The sequence below is a fragment of the Capsicum annuum genome, chromosome 8 (assembly GCF_002878395.1).
Source record: "Capsicum annuum cultivar UCD-10X-F1 chromosome 8, UCD10Xv1.1, whole genome shotgun sequence".
Classification (NCBI taxonomy): Eukaryota; Viridiplantae; Streptophyta; class Magnoliopsida; order Solanales; family Solanaceae; genus Capsicum; species Capsicum annuum.
Window position 1 is genome coordinate 157,452,876 of NC_061118.1, and position 14,150 is coordinate 157,467,025.

Below are 14,150 nucleotides of genomic sequence, written 5' to 3' on the forward strand. Positions count from 1 at the left end.
AATTAAAGATGAATTAGTAAGTTCGCTTACAATTTCAAATATTTTTTTAGTAATTACATGATCAACTAAGTGTTTCGTCTTAAGTAGAATGATCAATTGACCAATTTGATTTGAAACAATTAAAATTAAGTAATTATTAGTAATAACTAAATTGATTTAACTAAAATTAAAGATGAATTGATAATTTAATTATGATTTCAATTAATCTCATAGTAATTACACGATCATCTAAGTGTATTCGTCTTGAGTAAAGTGTTAATTGACCAATTTTATTTGAAATGATTCAAATTAAGACATTATTAGTAATAACAACATTGATTTAACTAAAATTAAAGATGAATTGATAAGTTCAATTACGATTTCAATTAGCATGTTGTAATAGATGAGTAATCCGTTGGAAAAAACCAAACAGTTAAAGACATTTGTTGAAAATGACCAGACATATATAGACATCTGTTGCAACAGATGACTAACCTGTTGCAATAACTAACTCATCTATTGAAATTTATCCAACAAATATAGACATTTGTTGCAACAGATGACTAAATTGTTGCAACATATGACTCATCTATTGGAAATTATTAAATAGACAAGATATATGTGAACTCAGAACCAAAATGAGCCACAAAATTTAAAAAGTGACTAAAATAGGTCACCTATTTAAAAAGTTATCAAAATGGGCTAAACATAATAATTTATTACATTTTCTATTTTTTTTACCGATCAACTAACGGAGTTGACTTTTACAAAAACGTAAGAATTTCTTACGTTTTACATTTTGTTTTGTAAAACATAAGAAATTCTTACGTTTTATAAAAAAATATAAAACGTAAGAATTTCTTACGTGTTATACAATGACCAAAGAAAAAAATGCAGTGAATTATCAGATCAATTAAAAAGATATTAAAAAATGAGTTGTTCAACATAACAAAAAGTTACATTCTTAACATTTTTATAGCAGTGGTCCCCCACTCACAATTCTTTTTTCCACAAATGTCTCATTATTTCTACTTTTTCCTCTTTTTACATATGATAATTATGAATTTTTATTAGTTAAATTTATTTATATTTTACATGTAGTTCAAATAATTTATTTTTTCCTCTATGTAATAAATTTTTATGTTTTACATAAACAATTTAAAAAATAGAAGTATCAATTACCTCATTAACTTAACAATTTTCTTATGTTTATTCTATATAAAAAAATAATCACTTCTATCCTTAATTATCCGATTTTTCTCTAAAAAAAGTTATACTTTTGAGTTTTTCTCTACTCCAAAATAGTGAAATGTTGAATTATCGTCGATCAAATATGCTACTATATACAAGAATTATATTTTTTTGGTGTGTTAAAAATATGAAATTAATTTTTTCGGATAGTGATTCATCGTAGTTTTCGATTAGGATATTGAGGAGACTCGCATGCACAAATACGTTTCATATTATAATTAATGGAGTAAAAAATCACAATTTAATTTAGGAACACTCCTAAATTAATATAAGAAAATATATTTTTTTAGGAACACTCCTAAAAAAATATAATTCTTGTATATAGAAGTATATTTGATCGACGATAATTCAACATTTCACTATTTTGAAATAGAGAAAAACGCAAAAGTATAATTTTTTTAAAGAGAAATCGGATAATTAAGGATAGAAGTGATTATTTTTTAATATAGAATAAATATAAGAAAATTGTTAAGTTAATGAGGTAATTGATACTTCTTATTTTATTTTATTTTTTTATGTAAAACATAAAAATTTATTAGAAAAAATAAATTATTTGAACTACATGTAAAATATAAATAAATTTAAATAATAAAAAAATTCATAATTATCATATGTAAAAAGAGGAAAAATAGAAGTGATAACGTAACTTTTTGTTACGTTGAACAACTCTTTTTTTTAGTACCTTTTTAATTGATTTGACAATTCATTGTATTTTTTTCAGTCATCGTGTAAAACGTAAGAAATTCTTATGTTTTATATTTTTTTTTTATAAAACATAAGAAATTCTTACGTTTTTGTAAAAGTCAACTCCGTTAGTTGATCGTTAAAAAAAGTAGAAAACGTAATAAATTATTACGTTTAGCCTATTTTGGTAACTTTTTAAATAAGTGGCCTATTTTGGTCACTTTTTTAATTCCGTGACTCATTTTGGTTCCGAGGTTGAAAAGCAATTTAAAATACGAAAACTCAAATGTTTTTAGAAGAACTCAAACATTTGTCCCCTTGTCTAAGGTCTTGATTAAAGACTTGTCTTTAATTTTAATTAAATTAATTTAGTTATTATTAATAATTGCTTAATTTGAATAAACAAATGACTAACCTGTTATAAACATCTGTTGCAATAGATGACTAACTTGTTGCAACAAATAGATTATCTGTTGAAAAATAATTAAAATACTAGGGAACTCAAATATTTTTAGGAGAACACAAATGTTTGTCCCATTGTCGTAGAGACGTCTTTAATTTTAGCTAAATCAATTTAGTTATTACTAATAATTGCTTAATTTGAATCAACAGATGACTAGCATGTTGCATTAGATGATTCATCTGTTGGAAATTATCCAACAGATAGAAAATCAGTTGTAACAGATGGGTCAACTATTAGAAAACAATTAAAATATTAGGGAACTTAAGCGTTTTAAGGAGAACTCAAACGTTTGTCCCCTTGATCGTTTTGCATTTGATGTATGGTATATTATTTTTATCTTCTTTACCTGTTTCATGTAACTTTTCATGTATTTTACTTAATCGTTGTGCCCCTATTGAATTTTTTTTAAAATTTTTTAGGTCAAATTTTGTTCGTATATCACTTGGACATTACTTCATAGCTTATTTTGCAAGTAAAATTATATTTTTTGTTGAATTTCTTATTTGGTGTATCTGCTACTGCTACAACAATGGATGGAATTTGCAACATGAATCTAACATATGAGTCATCTATTGCAACAAGTGAGTAATCTGTTGCAATATATGACTAATCTGTTGCAACAGATGCCCCATCTATTAGATTCATATTACAACACTATAAAACGAATCCAACAGATGGGTAATCTGTTGCAACAGATTAGTCATATATGTTGCAATAGATTACTCATTTGTTGTAACAAATTAGTCATATATGTTGCAACAAATTAGTCATATATGTTATAACAGATTAGTCATATATATTGCAACAGATTACTCATTTGTTGCAACAAATTAGTCATATATGTTGCAACAGATTAGTCATATATGTTGCAACATATTACTAATCTGCGCAACATATTAGTCATATATGTTACAACAAATTACTAATTTGTGCAACAGATTAGTCATATATGTTGCACCAAATACTCATCTGGGGTTCACGTTACATGTTTTATCCATTATTAAAAAACAGCAGTGGATGAGAAATTCAACCAAAAAATAACAAACATTAAAAAAAATAAAAAAAACATAAAAAAATAACAAACACCAACAAATCAAGTTCCGCATTTTCGTCATAACTTAGAAGCCCAAATTTTTTACTTGTGAAAATCGAAAGAAACGATGAAAAATTCGAAGTTGTTGTCGCCGGAGAATGTTGTCACGTCGACTGACGGTTGAAAGTCAAAAAGGGACGGACAAGAACTCAAAACTATTTGTTGCCAGTGGTTGAAGTTGCACAAGATTGAAGGGAGAAATTTGAAATGTTGTTGGTTGGGAGAAGTTAAAGAGAGAAACTATCGAGAGAAAGAGAGAAGAGAGAGAGATTGATTTGCAAAGGGAGGGGAGTTTTGTGGGTGTGGGTTAATTTGTATTTTGAAAAGATTAAAAAGTTTAAAAAATATTAATCAAGTCCACAGTTAACCTAATCAAGTTTTTTTAATTATGTTTGACCCTTTAAATTGATTAATGTCAACAATCCTTCATTCAAGACTTAAAAAGACACCTTTTCTTCAATTTTCTCAACTTAGTACTATGAATTAGTGTGGGAGAGAGGGGAGGGTTGTACATGTATTTTAGCCTATTTCAGACTCTAGTAATTTTTGGACGTGTAAATAATTCATCCATTTATTAACTCAGTTAATGACCCACTCAAATTCAGCCAACTCACTCATTTGTCACCCCCCACATCTCTCCAACCGATACAAATAGGCAAAGGTTATTGCTTCTCTGATTTATTTCTTTCTTCTAAAAACTACTAATTTTCAAATTGTGAAAGTAACCAAATAAAATCATAAAAACCAATGACGTGGCCGTTGCATGACCTGAAGATATTCTTACAATTAGTTGCTAAAAGACACAAAGTTTTATGATCCTTAATTTCTTGGAATTGTGCATATAACTATACAGAAAATGATGGAGGAAAATAAAGGTGCGTTGGAAATTATTATTTATTAACGTAAATCTACCCAAATTAATGTGATGTGAACAAATGGATTGTGACATTTCTCTCAAAGATTAAACTTAGTCACTCATTCCTCAGCCAAACTCAACATCAAACAATATAATAAGTCCACTCGTAGGAGCATCAAACGTCCATTTGAAGAATCTTTTTGTATACTATTTTCTTTTTGTCCTTTTCATATATTACAACATAGTAGAGATAACAGTCTCACTCAGCCAGCCAAAGTTAGGGTAAAAAAAATTTACAAGTACCTGAGTTTTACATCTCAGTAATATACATATTCGTCAATCAACTATAATCACATAACTTGTATTCCGACTTTAATTTCCGACTAGCGACTATGACTAAATTACAGTATTAATTTGATGTAAACATGTGACACTCAATGAAGTTGAAATAAAGTAATACAAATTTGATTTTGCTAGTACTCTTGAATAATTCGTCAAGTTTATCGTGGACAAGATTGCTCCGAAGTAATTTTCACTCAACAATTAAAAATATAAGAGATCTAAGCAATTCAAAATAACTTAATTTGGGATGAACTCGCTATATACTTGCTGCTTTTGTAATGACAAGATGTTCACCTGTAAATTAACAAGACACTAACGTGCAAAAGCTAAAATGACTTTTCGTGTTGACTTGTGAGCCAGTTTCATCCACATAGATCAACATGTCAATAGTATAATTTATTACTCTATTCGTCTATTTTTACTTGTCGTACTTGAACTTAACACGCTCATTAAGAAAATAATAATTTACATGACTATTTTCCCAAACTACTTTTATTAATTAGTGATGTGTAGTATTCCTTCTGTTTATAGATTTTCTCTGTTACTCCAAACACAGGCTAGTATAGAAGCCTAATAATGACAAAAAATGTACGCTGGGTTCTTGTGATGGAACAAATGCAACTTCCCTATTATTATAAAAGCCTAATAATAAAAAATGTTCATTATATAATATTTGTGGTGATTATATAATGAGCCTATTAGCGCCAATTCTGTTACATGAATATAACGTGGTGTTATGCCATGTGAGGTGGATCAAAATGAACCCACATTTTTTGAAAGGTTTGAAGTTGAGGGGATATCAAAATGGGACAAGTAAAAGTGTTTTATTAAGCTATTCGGCCACTGTTTAGCAATAATCGCGCTACTCTTTTATTTTGCTGCACTGCTTGACTTCTTATTCGCATGATTTTGTGAAGAAATCTAATGGATATACCTCTTACCGATGGTGGTTGTTTCAAAAAATGAAATTAAAATCAGTCATATACGAAGAAAGTGTCACAAATGGAACCAATATTGTTATGCAAATTTAAGTTCTTATGTACAACAATGTAATTATATATATCCTCGTGAGTTATTCAATTCAAATAATTTGTCGAATTCATTTGCAAAGATGAAAGAAATCCCTGATCAGCAATTAACTCGATTTTTGTAGTTCGAACTTTAATTTAGACGTGTTATAATGGAGCTCAAATATTGTAGTTCGAACTTCAAATCTATGCAAGTAGTTAACTAGATACGTTTTAAACCTGCCCTAAATATCAGCTACTAATTAGTGCCATTTCTACGAGCAGAATTGGTGAAGTTGGTACATTTAGTAAGACTTTAGCAGTTTGTTAGATATCCCTCCGTCCTAAATTCCCTAATTTGATTTCCCATTTTACTTGTTTTTTTCCATTAATCAAAAATAGATAAAAATTTTTTGCTTCATGTTTACCCTTTGCATTAATTACTTTTTCTTCAAATTAAAATATAAACATTATTTAATAGGGGCACTACGCTAAACTAGTTATGTTATTAATTATTTTTCTTAATCAATGTGTCATTTTAATTTGGGACGGAGGGAGTATATATGTTACTACCTAGGTAGCATCATATATATTTGTCCTTGTTGATCCTTTCTAAAGCCCCGGAACTATTTTGGCCAACAACATTATATTGATGATGATGGTGAGTACTTAGACTAATTATGCTGGAGAAGACAATCGAATTTTTAATCTGTATTTGGTGTTAATTAATGGTTCACTTATTTGTTTCATGTAACCTTAGGCAGGGAGAGGTATCTATGGGGAGAAGTTGCAGCTCTACTCATCTTGGTTGAGCTCATGTGCATTTCGTGTTCGCATAGCTCTCAATTTGAAAGGTTTTCTCTTTTCTTTTGATTTAAAAATTCCACGGGGTACCTTATTTGGACACCGCTATTTAACATCTGCCAAGCTTTTTAAAATTTTTGCATGTCTATCCACATCGAAATAAACAAAAATGACAGCGCTTTGAACTTCAATCGTATGAAATATTTTGTCTGAGGTGATAAGTGATTCGTGTTTCCTTGTTACAGGATTGGACTATGAGTATAAAGCTGTTAACTTGCTCGAAGGAGAACATACCAAGCCTGGTTAGTTTGGGTGTTAAAAGTTTTCTGAAAGATTGCTATTTGAGGAAAGTTAAAAAGAAATTCAAAGGATTCAGAGAAGAGCAATTAACTATCAGGTACAAAGGAAATAACTTAATTTCTGTCCCACAAATTCTGCTTTCAATCAGTATTTTCATCTCATAATTTGATATTACCTCTGCATAAACTGATTTTGGATGTAATATTAAGAGTTGTTAGAAGAAAGATTTAATCAATTCAGTTGGTCTAGCGATTTTCTTTTAAAACAGCATATGCTTTTTGCAGCACTTGAAAAGCTACTAAAAGATTATGATGGAAAATATGCTACTGGAGATGAAGTTTACATGGTTTGTTTCTTTTTGTATATTGCAGCTTATCTATACTCGAACAGCACTATATATACTCGAACTGCAATTCCTCTTAACAGACTGAAAAGATGGACATCTTTTGTTTATATGTTCCCATATATAATCCTCATTCAGATGTTAACTTGTCTTGCCGCTTGCAGGCCGACTTGTTTCTGGCACCTCAGATCCATGGAGCGATCAAGAGATTTGAAATTGACATGGTAGTGCCTTTATATACATTCCCAGTACTCCGTGCATGAAAGTCGGCTTGTTTCTACGCGCTTTTGATATTTAAAAGAACATGGTGCATTAAAGATTTTGTATTCCTAATGAAGGGAAACTAACACACACCTTTCTTGATTTATGTAAAATCTTCTTCTGTGTTTTGTATCAGACTTGGATAATTAGTGCCTGATGCTGATATCGTAAACCAAAAATATGTTGATTTTTTCCTCATCTTGCAGTAGAGATCAGCTGTCTCGTAAAACTAGCTTTTTTGATCAGATAAAAGTGTAACCATAATCAGTTGTCCCTGATAGTTTACCATAGTGTGAATTAGTGTCTTGCCATATCCATTGCTTTTGTACTGTTCTTTAAATCTGTTCCTTCTTTTAGTCATTCCCCTAGACATCACTTGATTTGCACTAGACATCGGTCGAATGTTAATGATCATTAGATGCAGTCTTGCTGATCTACACATGCATCTCTTCTCTTTAACTAATGTTCTCTGCCTAAAAGTTGTCAATGCAATGTGCAGAATGAATTCCCCACTTTGTTAAGGGTATTTGAGGCTTACCAAGAGTTACCTGCTTTGCAAGATGCTATGCCAGAAAAGCAGCCTGACGCAACAATCTGAGCAAGGAACTACGCCAAGGATGAGGATAGTGTCTGGTTCTTTCATGTCAGATCAAAGGAAGTAGTGTGCAAATCCTTGGATTCTTGAAACATGTGTTTCTAGTTATGCCTTTTTTCCTTGTGTAAACTACTTTGTGATCGATAAAAGTATATATGTGTACCACTTCAGTCATGAATGATCAGGAGATACAGAAGTTCAGACAGTGAAAATGATATTGTTCCTATCTGCAGTATAGGTTCTAATTTTTAAGATATACTTTTCCGTGTCAGTGAGACTTTCTGAAGAGACAAACACTAAACAATTGATATTTCACTTTATAAAATAAAATTATGTTTTTTGTTCATATATTTGTCATTTATATGCTTATATTATTAGTCTCGGGCTATATATATATTTATATTTTTTCTAGGCCAAATACATATACAGGCCCCTTAACTATTTCACTTTTCCCGTATAGACACCTCAACTAAGACAGATACCTATTGAACCCTTTACTCCTTCACAAAAGGTTTCAATTGAGCCCAATTGTCCGACGTGGCACCTTTTTAAAGCCTTCTTTTTTAATGTGTTAAGCGCGTGTGTGTAGTCGCTGCCTACATGTAAATTTTGACCAATTATATTTTACACCTCACCTTTTCTTTTAATTAATACATAAATATAATTTCCACTTTATCCCCCCCCTTATAACGTCAAATCCCTCATACCCATCCCCAAATCTATCAGTAACCCTAAAATCGCGATTTCACTCCTAATACTACTAATTTATGCTTCGTCTGTTGTATAATGAAAAGTTACATAGTGTTTTTGAGTGATTAGTTCAAGTTTGGCACTGATTTCAACATTTCTTTACTGGTTGCAAAGAATCTGGAGTTGGATCTCAAGAATTGTTGCTGTTTTGTGTTTGAATCGCACTCAGGTATGTTCAAATGTCAATATTGTTACATTTTTGTCATGTATTGTTGTTGTAAATGGTTTATTAGTTCTTTGTTAGTATATTACGTTAGTAATGGTAGTTTGGAAATATCCGAAAAAAGCTAGGATTTTTTTAGGGTTTTTACTATTCATAACTTGTCAGGTATTTTTGGGGTTTTGTTTCAGGGATCTTATGGCTAATATTATTATTACAACTCGTTTTCACCACAGTGGCAAGTTTGTTTCTGATGAAGAATATGGTCCACGCTACATAGGAGAAAGTGAGGTGGAATATGTAAGTATGGACAAGGCCCACTTTTCTATATTCGAGTTGCTTTATTATACTAAAGAATTTGGGTATATGACTGTTGGTGGGTTCTACTTTAAAGACCCTAAAAAGAAAGTCTTTATTGAAGTAGAAAATGACTTGACTTCGGTAAGTCTTGTTGAAGACCTAGAAGATGGGGACTTTTTAGACTTGTATGTGAACCATGTTGTGGATGAGGTAGAAGTGGTAGAAGATAGGGTCCCATCTAGTTTTCTTTGTGGTACAGTAGGTGATCAAAGTAGTAATGTGATTGGTGAAAATAGTAATGTGGGTGAGAACATATCAACAGTTCATGATATTAATGTTGAAGGGTTACATGAGGAACTTACCCAAACTGACAACATAGATATAGAATCTGGTGCAGATGAACTCTCAGATCTAGAAGGGGCTGAAACAGATCTTGATAGTAGTGCTGATTCTCAAGAGTTTAATATACCAGAAGATGATGATTCAGAGGTAGATGAAGAGTTAAGAACTTTTAGAAATGAAAGGAGAAACTGTGTGAAACAAAAGAAACCTGTCCAAAATGAAGAAATAAAACTTGGATCAGCAGGTGTTGATAGGGGATTTGAAGATATTAGAAGGAATAAGGCTGCTAGATACAGTGGAAGATTAGTGGGAGATGAGTAGTATATAGATAGCTCAGAAGTTGATAGTGATGACAGTGCTGATGGGCTGGAACCTGAAGCTGTCAGGGGTGTTGATTTACTAGCAAGAAGGAAAAGTAAAAAGGTAAGATTTGATCCTGACTGTGTTGTGGCTATATTTGAGCTTGGTATGATATTTGAAAATGCTAAGCAATTTAGAAAAGTTGTGGCTGAGTATGCTGTTGAATACAAAGTTAGATTGAAGCTTAAGCCTAATGAGAAACATAGAGTTAGAGTTAGGTGTGAGGAAAAGAAATGTAAATGGTTGTTGTTTGCTAGTATTGATAAACATTCTGGTGACTTTGTTGTCAAGCACTACTATCCTGTACATGTATGCACTACTACAATCAAAAACAAATTGTGCACATCTAAGTTTATTGCAAGTAAGTTCAAGGATGAAATAACTTTACAATCTTATATAAAACTGTGGGAAATTCAGAAATTGGTGAGAAAAAAATTGAGTTTGTATGTGGGAAAAATTGTTTGTAGCAGGGCAAAGCATAGAATCATTAAAGAATTCTTGGGTGATTGGAAGATGGAATTTTCAAGGTTATGTGACTATGCTGACATGATAAAACATACTAATCCTGACAGTTCTTGTTGGGTGAGGATAGATAGAGAGTCTCAACTTGGAAAAAATCTATTTGCTTATTTTTATTTGTACTTTGATGCATTAAAGAGAGGTTGGCTGGTAGGGTGCAGAAAAATTATTGGGTTAGATGGTTGTTTTTTGAAAGGTTCTTGCAAGGGTGAATTGTTAGTTGCAGTTGGGAGAAGTGAAAATAATCACATGTATCCAATAGCCTGGGTAGTAGTTTATCAAGAGAAAAAACATAGCTGGAGTTTCTTCATTAACCACTTGATTCAAGATTTGAACTTAGACACTGGACATGGACTGACTGTCATGTCACATATGCAAAAGGTTAGTCTACTTTTTAAACTTTAATTTTGATGTCTTCTATTTATTTACTATACAGTCCATGTTCATATATTTTGTATTTTGATTTTGTATTTATACTGATGTAGGGTCTTGTACCTATTATACTTGAGTTGCTACCAGATTATGAAATGAGGTGGTGTGCAAGACACATCTGGTCCAATTGACATCAGATCTGGAGAGGAGAAGAAAAAAGAAAACAATTTTGGAGGTGTGCTAAATCCAGTTTTGAAGTGAAGTTTTTAGAAGAGATGGTCAAACTCAGTCAACTTGGTAAGGATATTTGTGAGGGCTTATTACATTATGAAAAAAAATCACGGTGCAGGACATCTTTTAGGGAGTATTCTAAATGTGACATTGTTGAGAATAATATGTGTGAAACTTTTAATTCATGGATTTTAGCTGCTAGGCATAAATCTATAATTAGTATGTTAGAGGATATTAGACACAAGATAATGGATAGAAATGTTGAAATGAGAAAGTTTGTTGATACCTGGATTTCAGACATCTCTTCTATGGCTTTGCTAGTACTTGAAGAAAACAAAGATATGGCTTGAAATTGCACAGTTAGGTTCAATGGACAAATTGGGTATGAAATTTTAGATGATCTTTATTGGCATATAGTTGATATTAGGGCAAGGACTTGCACTTGTAGAAGCTGGCAATTGAGAGGCATACCATGTCAACATGCTGTATTGGCTTATCAGCATAAAGGCATAGAGCCTGAATTTTATGTGGAAGAGTAGTATAAGAAATATACATTCTTGAAGGCTTATGACTACTTTCTTCAGCCAATACCTAATATGAAAATGTGGCCTAACACAAGTGGTGTAGTGATTGATCCTCCTCAGCCTAGACCAATGCCTGGCAGACCAGGAAAGAATAGAAAAAAAGGGAAGAATGAGCCTAAGAAGAAGTATGGGAAGCTATCCAGGAAAGGACTGAAAAATTCTTGCTCCAAATTTCATCAAATTGGTCATAACAGAACTCTTTGTAAAGCTCAGGTAATGCACTCATATTTTTTAATTCAATAATTAAATTCTGATATTTATAATATATATTTAATATCCTTTATTGTTAGGATGGAATGGGACAACCTGGAAGCTCTAGCCAGGCAGCAAAATCTAGCAGGCCACCAAGCTTCAGCCAGCCACCAAGCTCTAGAAGGCCACCAAGCTTCAGCCAACCACCAAGCTCTAGCATGACACAAAGTTTCAGCCAGCAATCAAGCTTCAACAGTTTTATGTGTGTTAAATCCTTAGTAGTTATAAGAGTGTAGCCAGCTGAAAGAGGTAGAAATAGAGGTAGAGGTAAAGGCACTGACAAAAGTAGGGGAGCTGGCAAAGACAAAGGATCTGAAAGAGGCACTGGCAGAGGTAGAGGAAAAGGAAGTGTATCTGATCAGCAACTTGGATAAAAAAGGACCATTGGATCATCAACACCATCAGTAGGACAAAAAAGGTCTAAGACAGTAGGATCTGGTATCTACACTGATCAAATGAGTGACAATAAAACATTCAATGTAAGTGTGCATTACAACTTCAATTCATGTAATTTTTAATTATCTTTTGACAAATCTAATTTTACTTCATTTTAGACAGCCTGAAACTAGAGGTGAAACGTTGTCACTCCGGGTGTTTACAAAGATACAACTCAAACAAATATTGATATTGGTTATAAGCCTCGAGGAATGAAGTGAAAGGGAAAGAATGCTGTCACAACTTCTCAATTGCAGAGTATGAGTCAGTCGAAAAAGAAGCCAACTTGAAAGTTCTAGTGCACCAGGAGGAATATGAAGTTTTTGAATTAATTGTGCTTTTAGTATAATGTATAGTTGGTGATTAGTTGTATGGCTACTTTGGTATTTTGTTTAAAATATCGATCAGTTGCACTTGTGCTCTTGTGCTTTATATAATTATTGAATGGTGGTTCTTTTTGTGTTAAACATTTGACATCTTTGAATTATTTAAATGAATCATTTGAACTCTAAAAAAATAGAGTACGGTAATCTAACTAAACCAATTACAACAGTAAAGCAAAATCAAAACATAGTAAGAGAGTAACATTTCACAACTTATCTTCATTCTTTCTTAATTGTTTCATACACAACAATCCTACTACAACAAGAAAGCCAAAGCAAAACAGTCCCAATACAACTAATATATTTCAGAATTAGCCAAATCAAAACAGTCCCATATATAAGAAACCTAAGCCAATATTTGCCAAAATCTAAGAACATTTCTTGAAGAAATTCCATATAGCCAAAATCACAATCGCCCCAACGTATATCACTTTAAATTTTCTTGATCGATTCCTCTCTTCTTCAAATGATTTGACTTTTTTCAATAAACTCCACATCACCCTCTTTGCTTGAAGAGGCATTTCATCATCATACCAATCAAAGTAATTGCATTCACCTCTCGCCTACAGGTTTAAAAAAAATATTAAACTAAAAAATTACATCCACTAATCGAAGTAATTGCATTTCGTCAAATGAAGCAGCAAAAGATGAATACCTTTAAATTTTTGCAGCAAAAGAATCTCCGACCAGTGTTGAGTTGTGTCCACGAGGTCTTAATTTCAGCTTTCACCTCACATAAACATACTCCTTTTGGAATTGAAGAAGATGAAGACAATGAAAACGATGAATTGGACATTGTTGACACCCAATTTTGACTCATCCTTTTTCCTTTAATTACTTTTTCGATGCTTTTTGGCCCTAAATAATTTTCAAAAATTAAATAAAAATAAGATTTGGTATTTCTGTTTCTATTTCTACAAGTTTTAATAAAAAGGAAATTTATTTTTATTTATAAAATTATTTTAATTGAACATAATTAAATATTTTTTGACATCAAAATCGCAAATATATATCTTTTGATAGTCGCATCCACATTCTTTCTAAGTTTATTTTTTGGGATAGTATTGTGACCTTATATGTATATTTTTATTACGTAAAATATACTTTTATAAGATGTACATATATTTTTATTATGTTCTTATTTTTATGTATTTTATTATATTCTTATATATACGTGTATATACGTATTTTGTTAATAGAAAAGTCGCAAAATATTAAGTTAGATGTCTGTACAAATTATGTCTGTAAACTAAAAAAAAATTTTTTTTAGAATATCAGGAAGCATCGTTAAATTTAATTTCAATAGAAAAAGAGTATTCGGGCTAACAATAATCCAACTTTCTTTTTTATTTTATTTTATTTTATTTTTTCACCCAAACCCAACTCTTATTTTATAAATTTCAACCAAGAGCCTGGATATCAGCCCGAGTCAGTATAATATTTATGCCCGCTTCTTCATTCCATCTTAACGAATACAATTTGAC

The 14,150-nt window shown here is 31.4% G+C and overlaps 3 protein-coding genes across 3 annotated transcripts; 2 read left to right on the plus strand and 1 right to left on the minus strand.

The window, feature by feature from the left end:
- The first annotated feature begins 6,206 nt into the window (after positions 1–6,206).
- LOC107879380 (glutathione S-transferase zeta class) lies at positions 6,207–8,232 on the plus strand. The gene is made up of 6 exons (XM_047395588.1): positions 6,207–6,336; positions 6,436–6,529; positions 6,725–6,781; positions 7,064–7,125; positions 7,287–7,346; positions 7,883–8,232. Exons 1-6 carry the CDS (start codon positions 6,328–6,330, stop codon positions 7,979–7,981), a joined length of 381 nt encoding a protein of 126 aa, XP_047251544.1. The 5' UTR covers positions 6,207–6,327; the 3' UTR covers positions 7,982–8,232.
- An 854-nt stretch (positions 8,233–9,086) lies between these two features.
- LOC107839781 lies at positions 9,087–12,084 on the plus strand. Its single transcript, XM_047395589.1, has 4 exons — positions 9,087–9,774; positions 9,859–10,199; positions 11,597–11,809; positions 11,887–12,084. The coding sequence occupies exons 1-4, from the start codon at positions 9,087–9,089 to the stop codon at positions 12,082–12,084; spliced, it is 1,440 nt and encodes a 479-aa protein (XP_047251545.1).
- A 950-nt stretch (positions 12,085–13,034) lies between these two features.
- LOC124886689 lies at positions 13,035–13,462 on the minus strand. Its single transcript, XM_047395590.1, has 2 exons — positions 13,322–13,462; positions 13,035–13,229 (listed from the first exon to the last, which is right to left on the minus strand). Exons 1-2 carry the CDS (start codon positions 13,460–13,462, stop codon positions 13,035–13,037), a joined length of 336 nt encoding a protein of 111 aa, XP_047251546.1.
- Positions 13,463–14,150: the final 688 nt, after the last annotated feature.

Excerpts from the sequence above, each read along its gene's own strand:
- LOC107879380 (XM_047395588.1), top strand. Across the intron at positions 6,530-6,724 it reads CATAGCTCTCAATTTGAAAG|GATTGGACTATGAGTATAAA; the intron begins GTTTTCTCTTTT and ends TCCTTGTTACAG. Across the intron at positions 6,782-7,063 it reads AGGAGAACATACCAAGCCTG|CACTTGAAAAGCTACTAAAA; the intron begins GTTAGTTTGGGT and ends TGCTTTTTGCAG.
- LOC107839781 (XM_047395589.1), top strand. The coding sequence starts at position 9,087 with ATGGCTAATATTATTATTACAACTCGTTTTCACCACAGTGGCAAGTTT. Across the intron at positions 10,200-11,596 it reads AGCACTACTATCCTGTACAT|CCAATACCTAATATGAAAAT; the intron begins GTATGCACTACT and ends TACTTTCTTCAG. Across the intron at positions 11,810-11,886 it reads GAACTCTTTGTAAAGCTCAG|GATGGAATGGGACAACCTGG; the intron begins GTAATGCACTCA and ends CTTTATTGTTAG.
- LOC124886689 (XM_047395590.1), bottom strand. The coding sequence starts at position 13,462 with ATGTCCAATTCATCGTTTTCATTGTCTTCATCTTCTTCAATTCCAAAA. Across the intron at positions 13,230-13,321 it reads TTTGCTGCAAAAATTTAAAG|GCGAGAGGTGAATGCAATTA; the intron begins GTATTCATCTTT and ends TTAAACCTGTAG.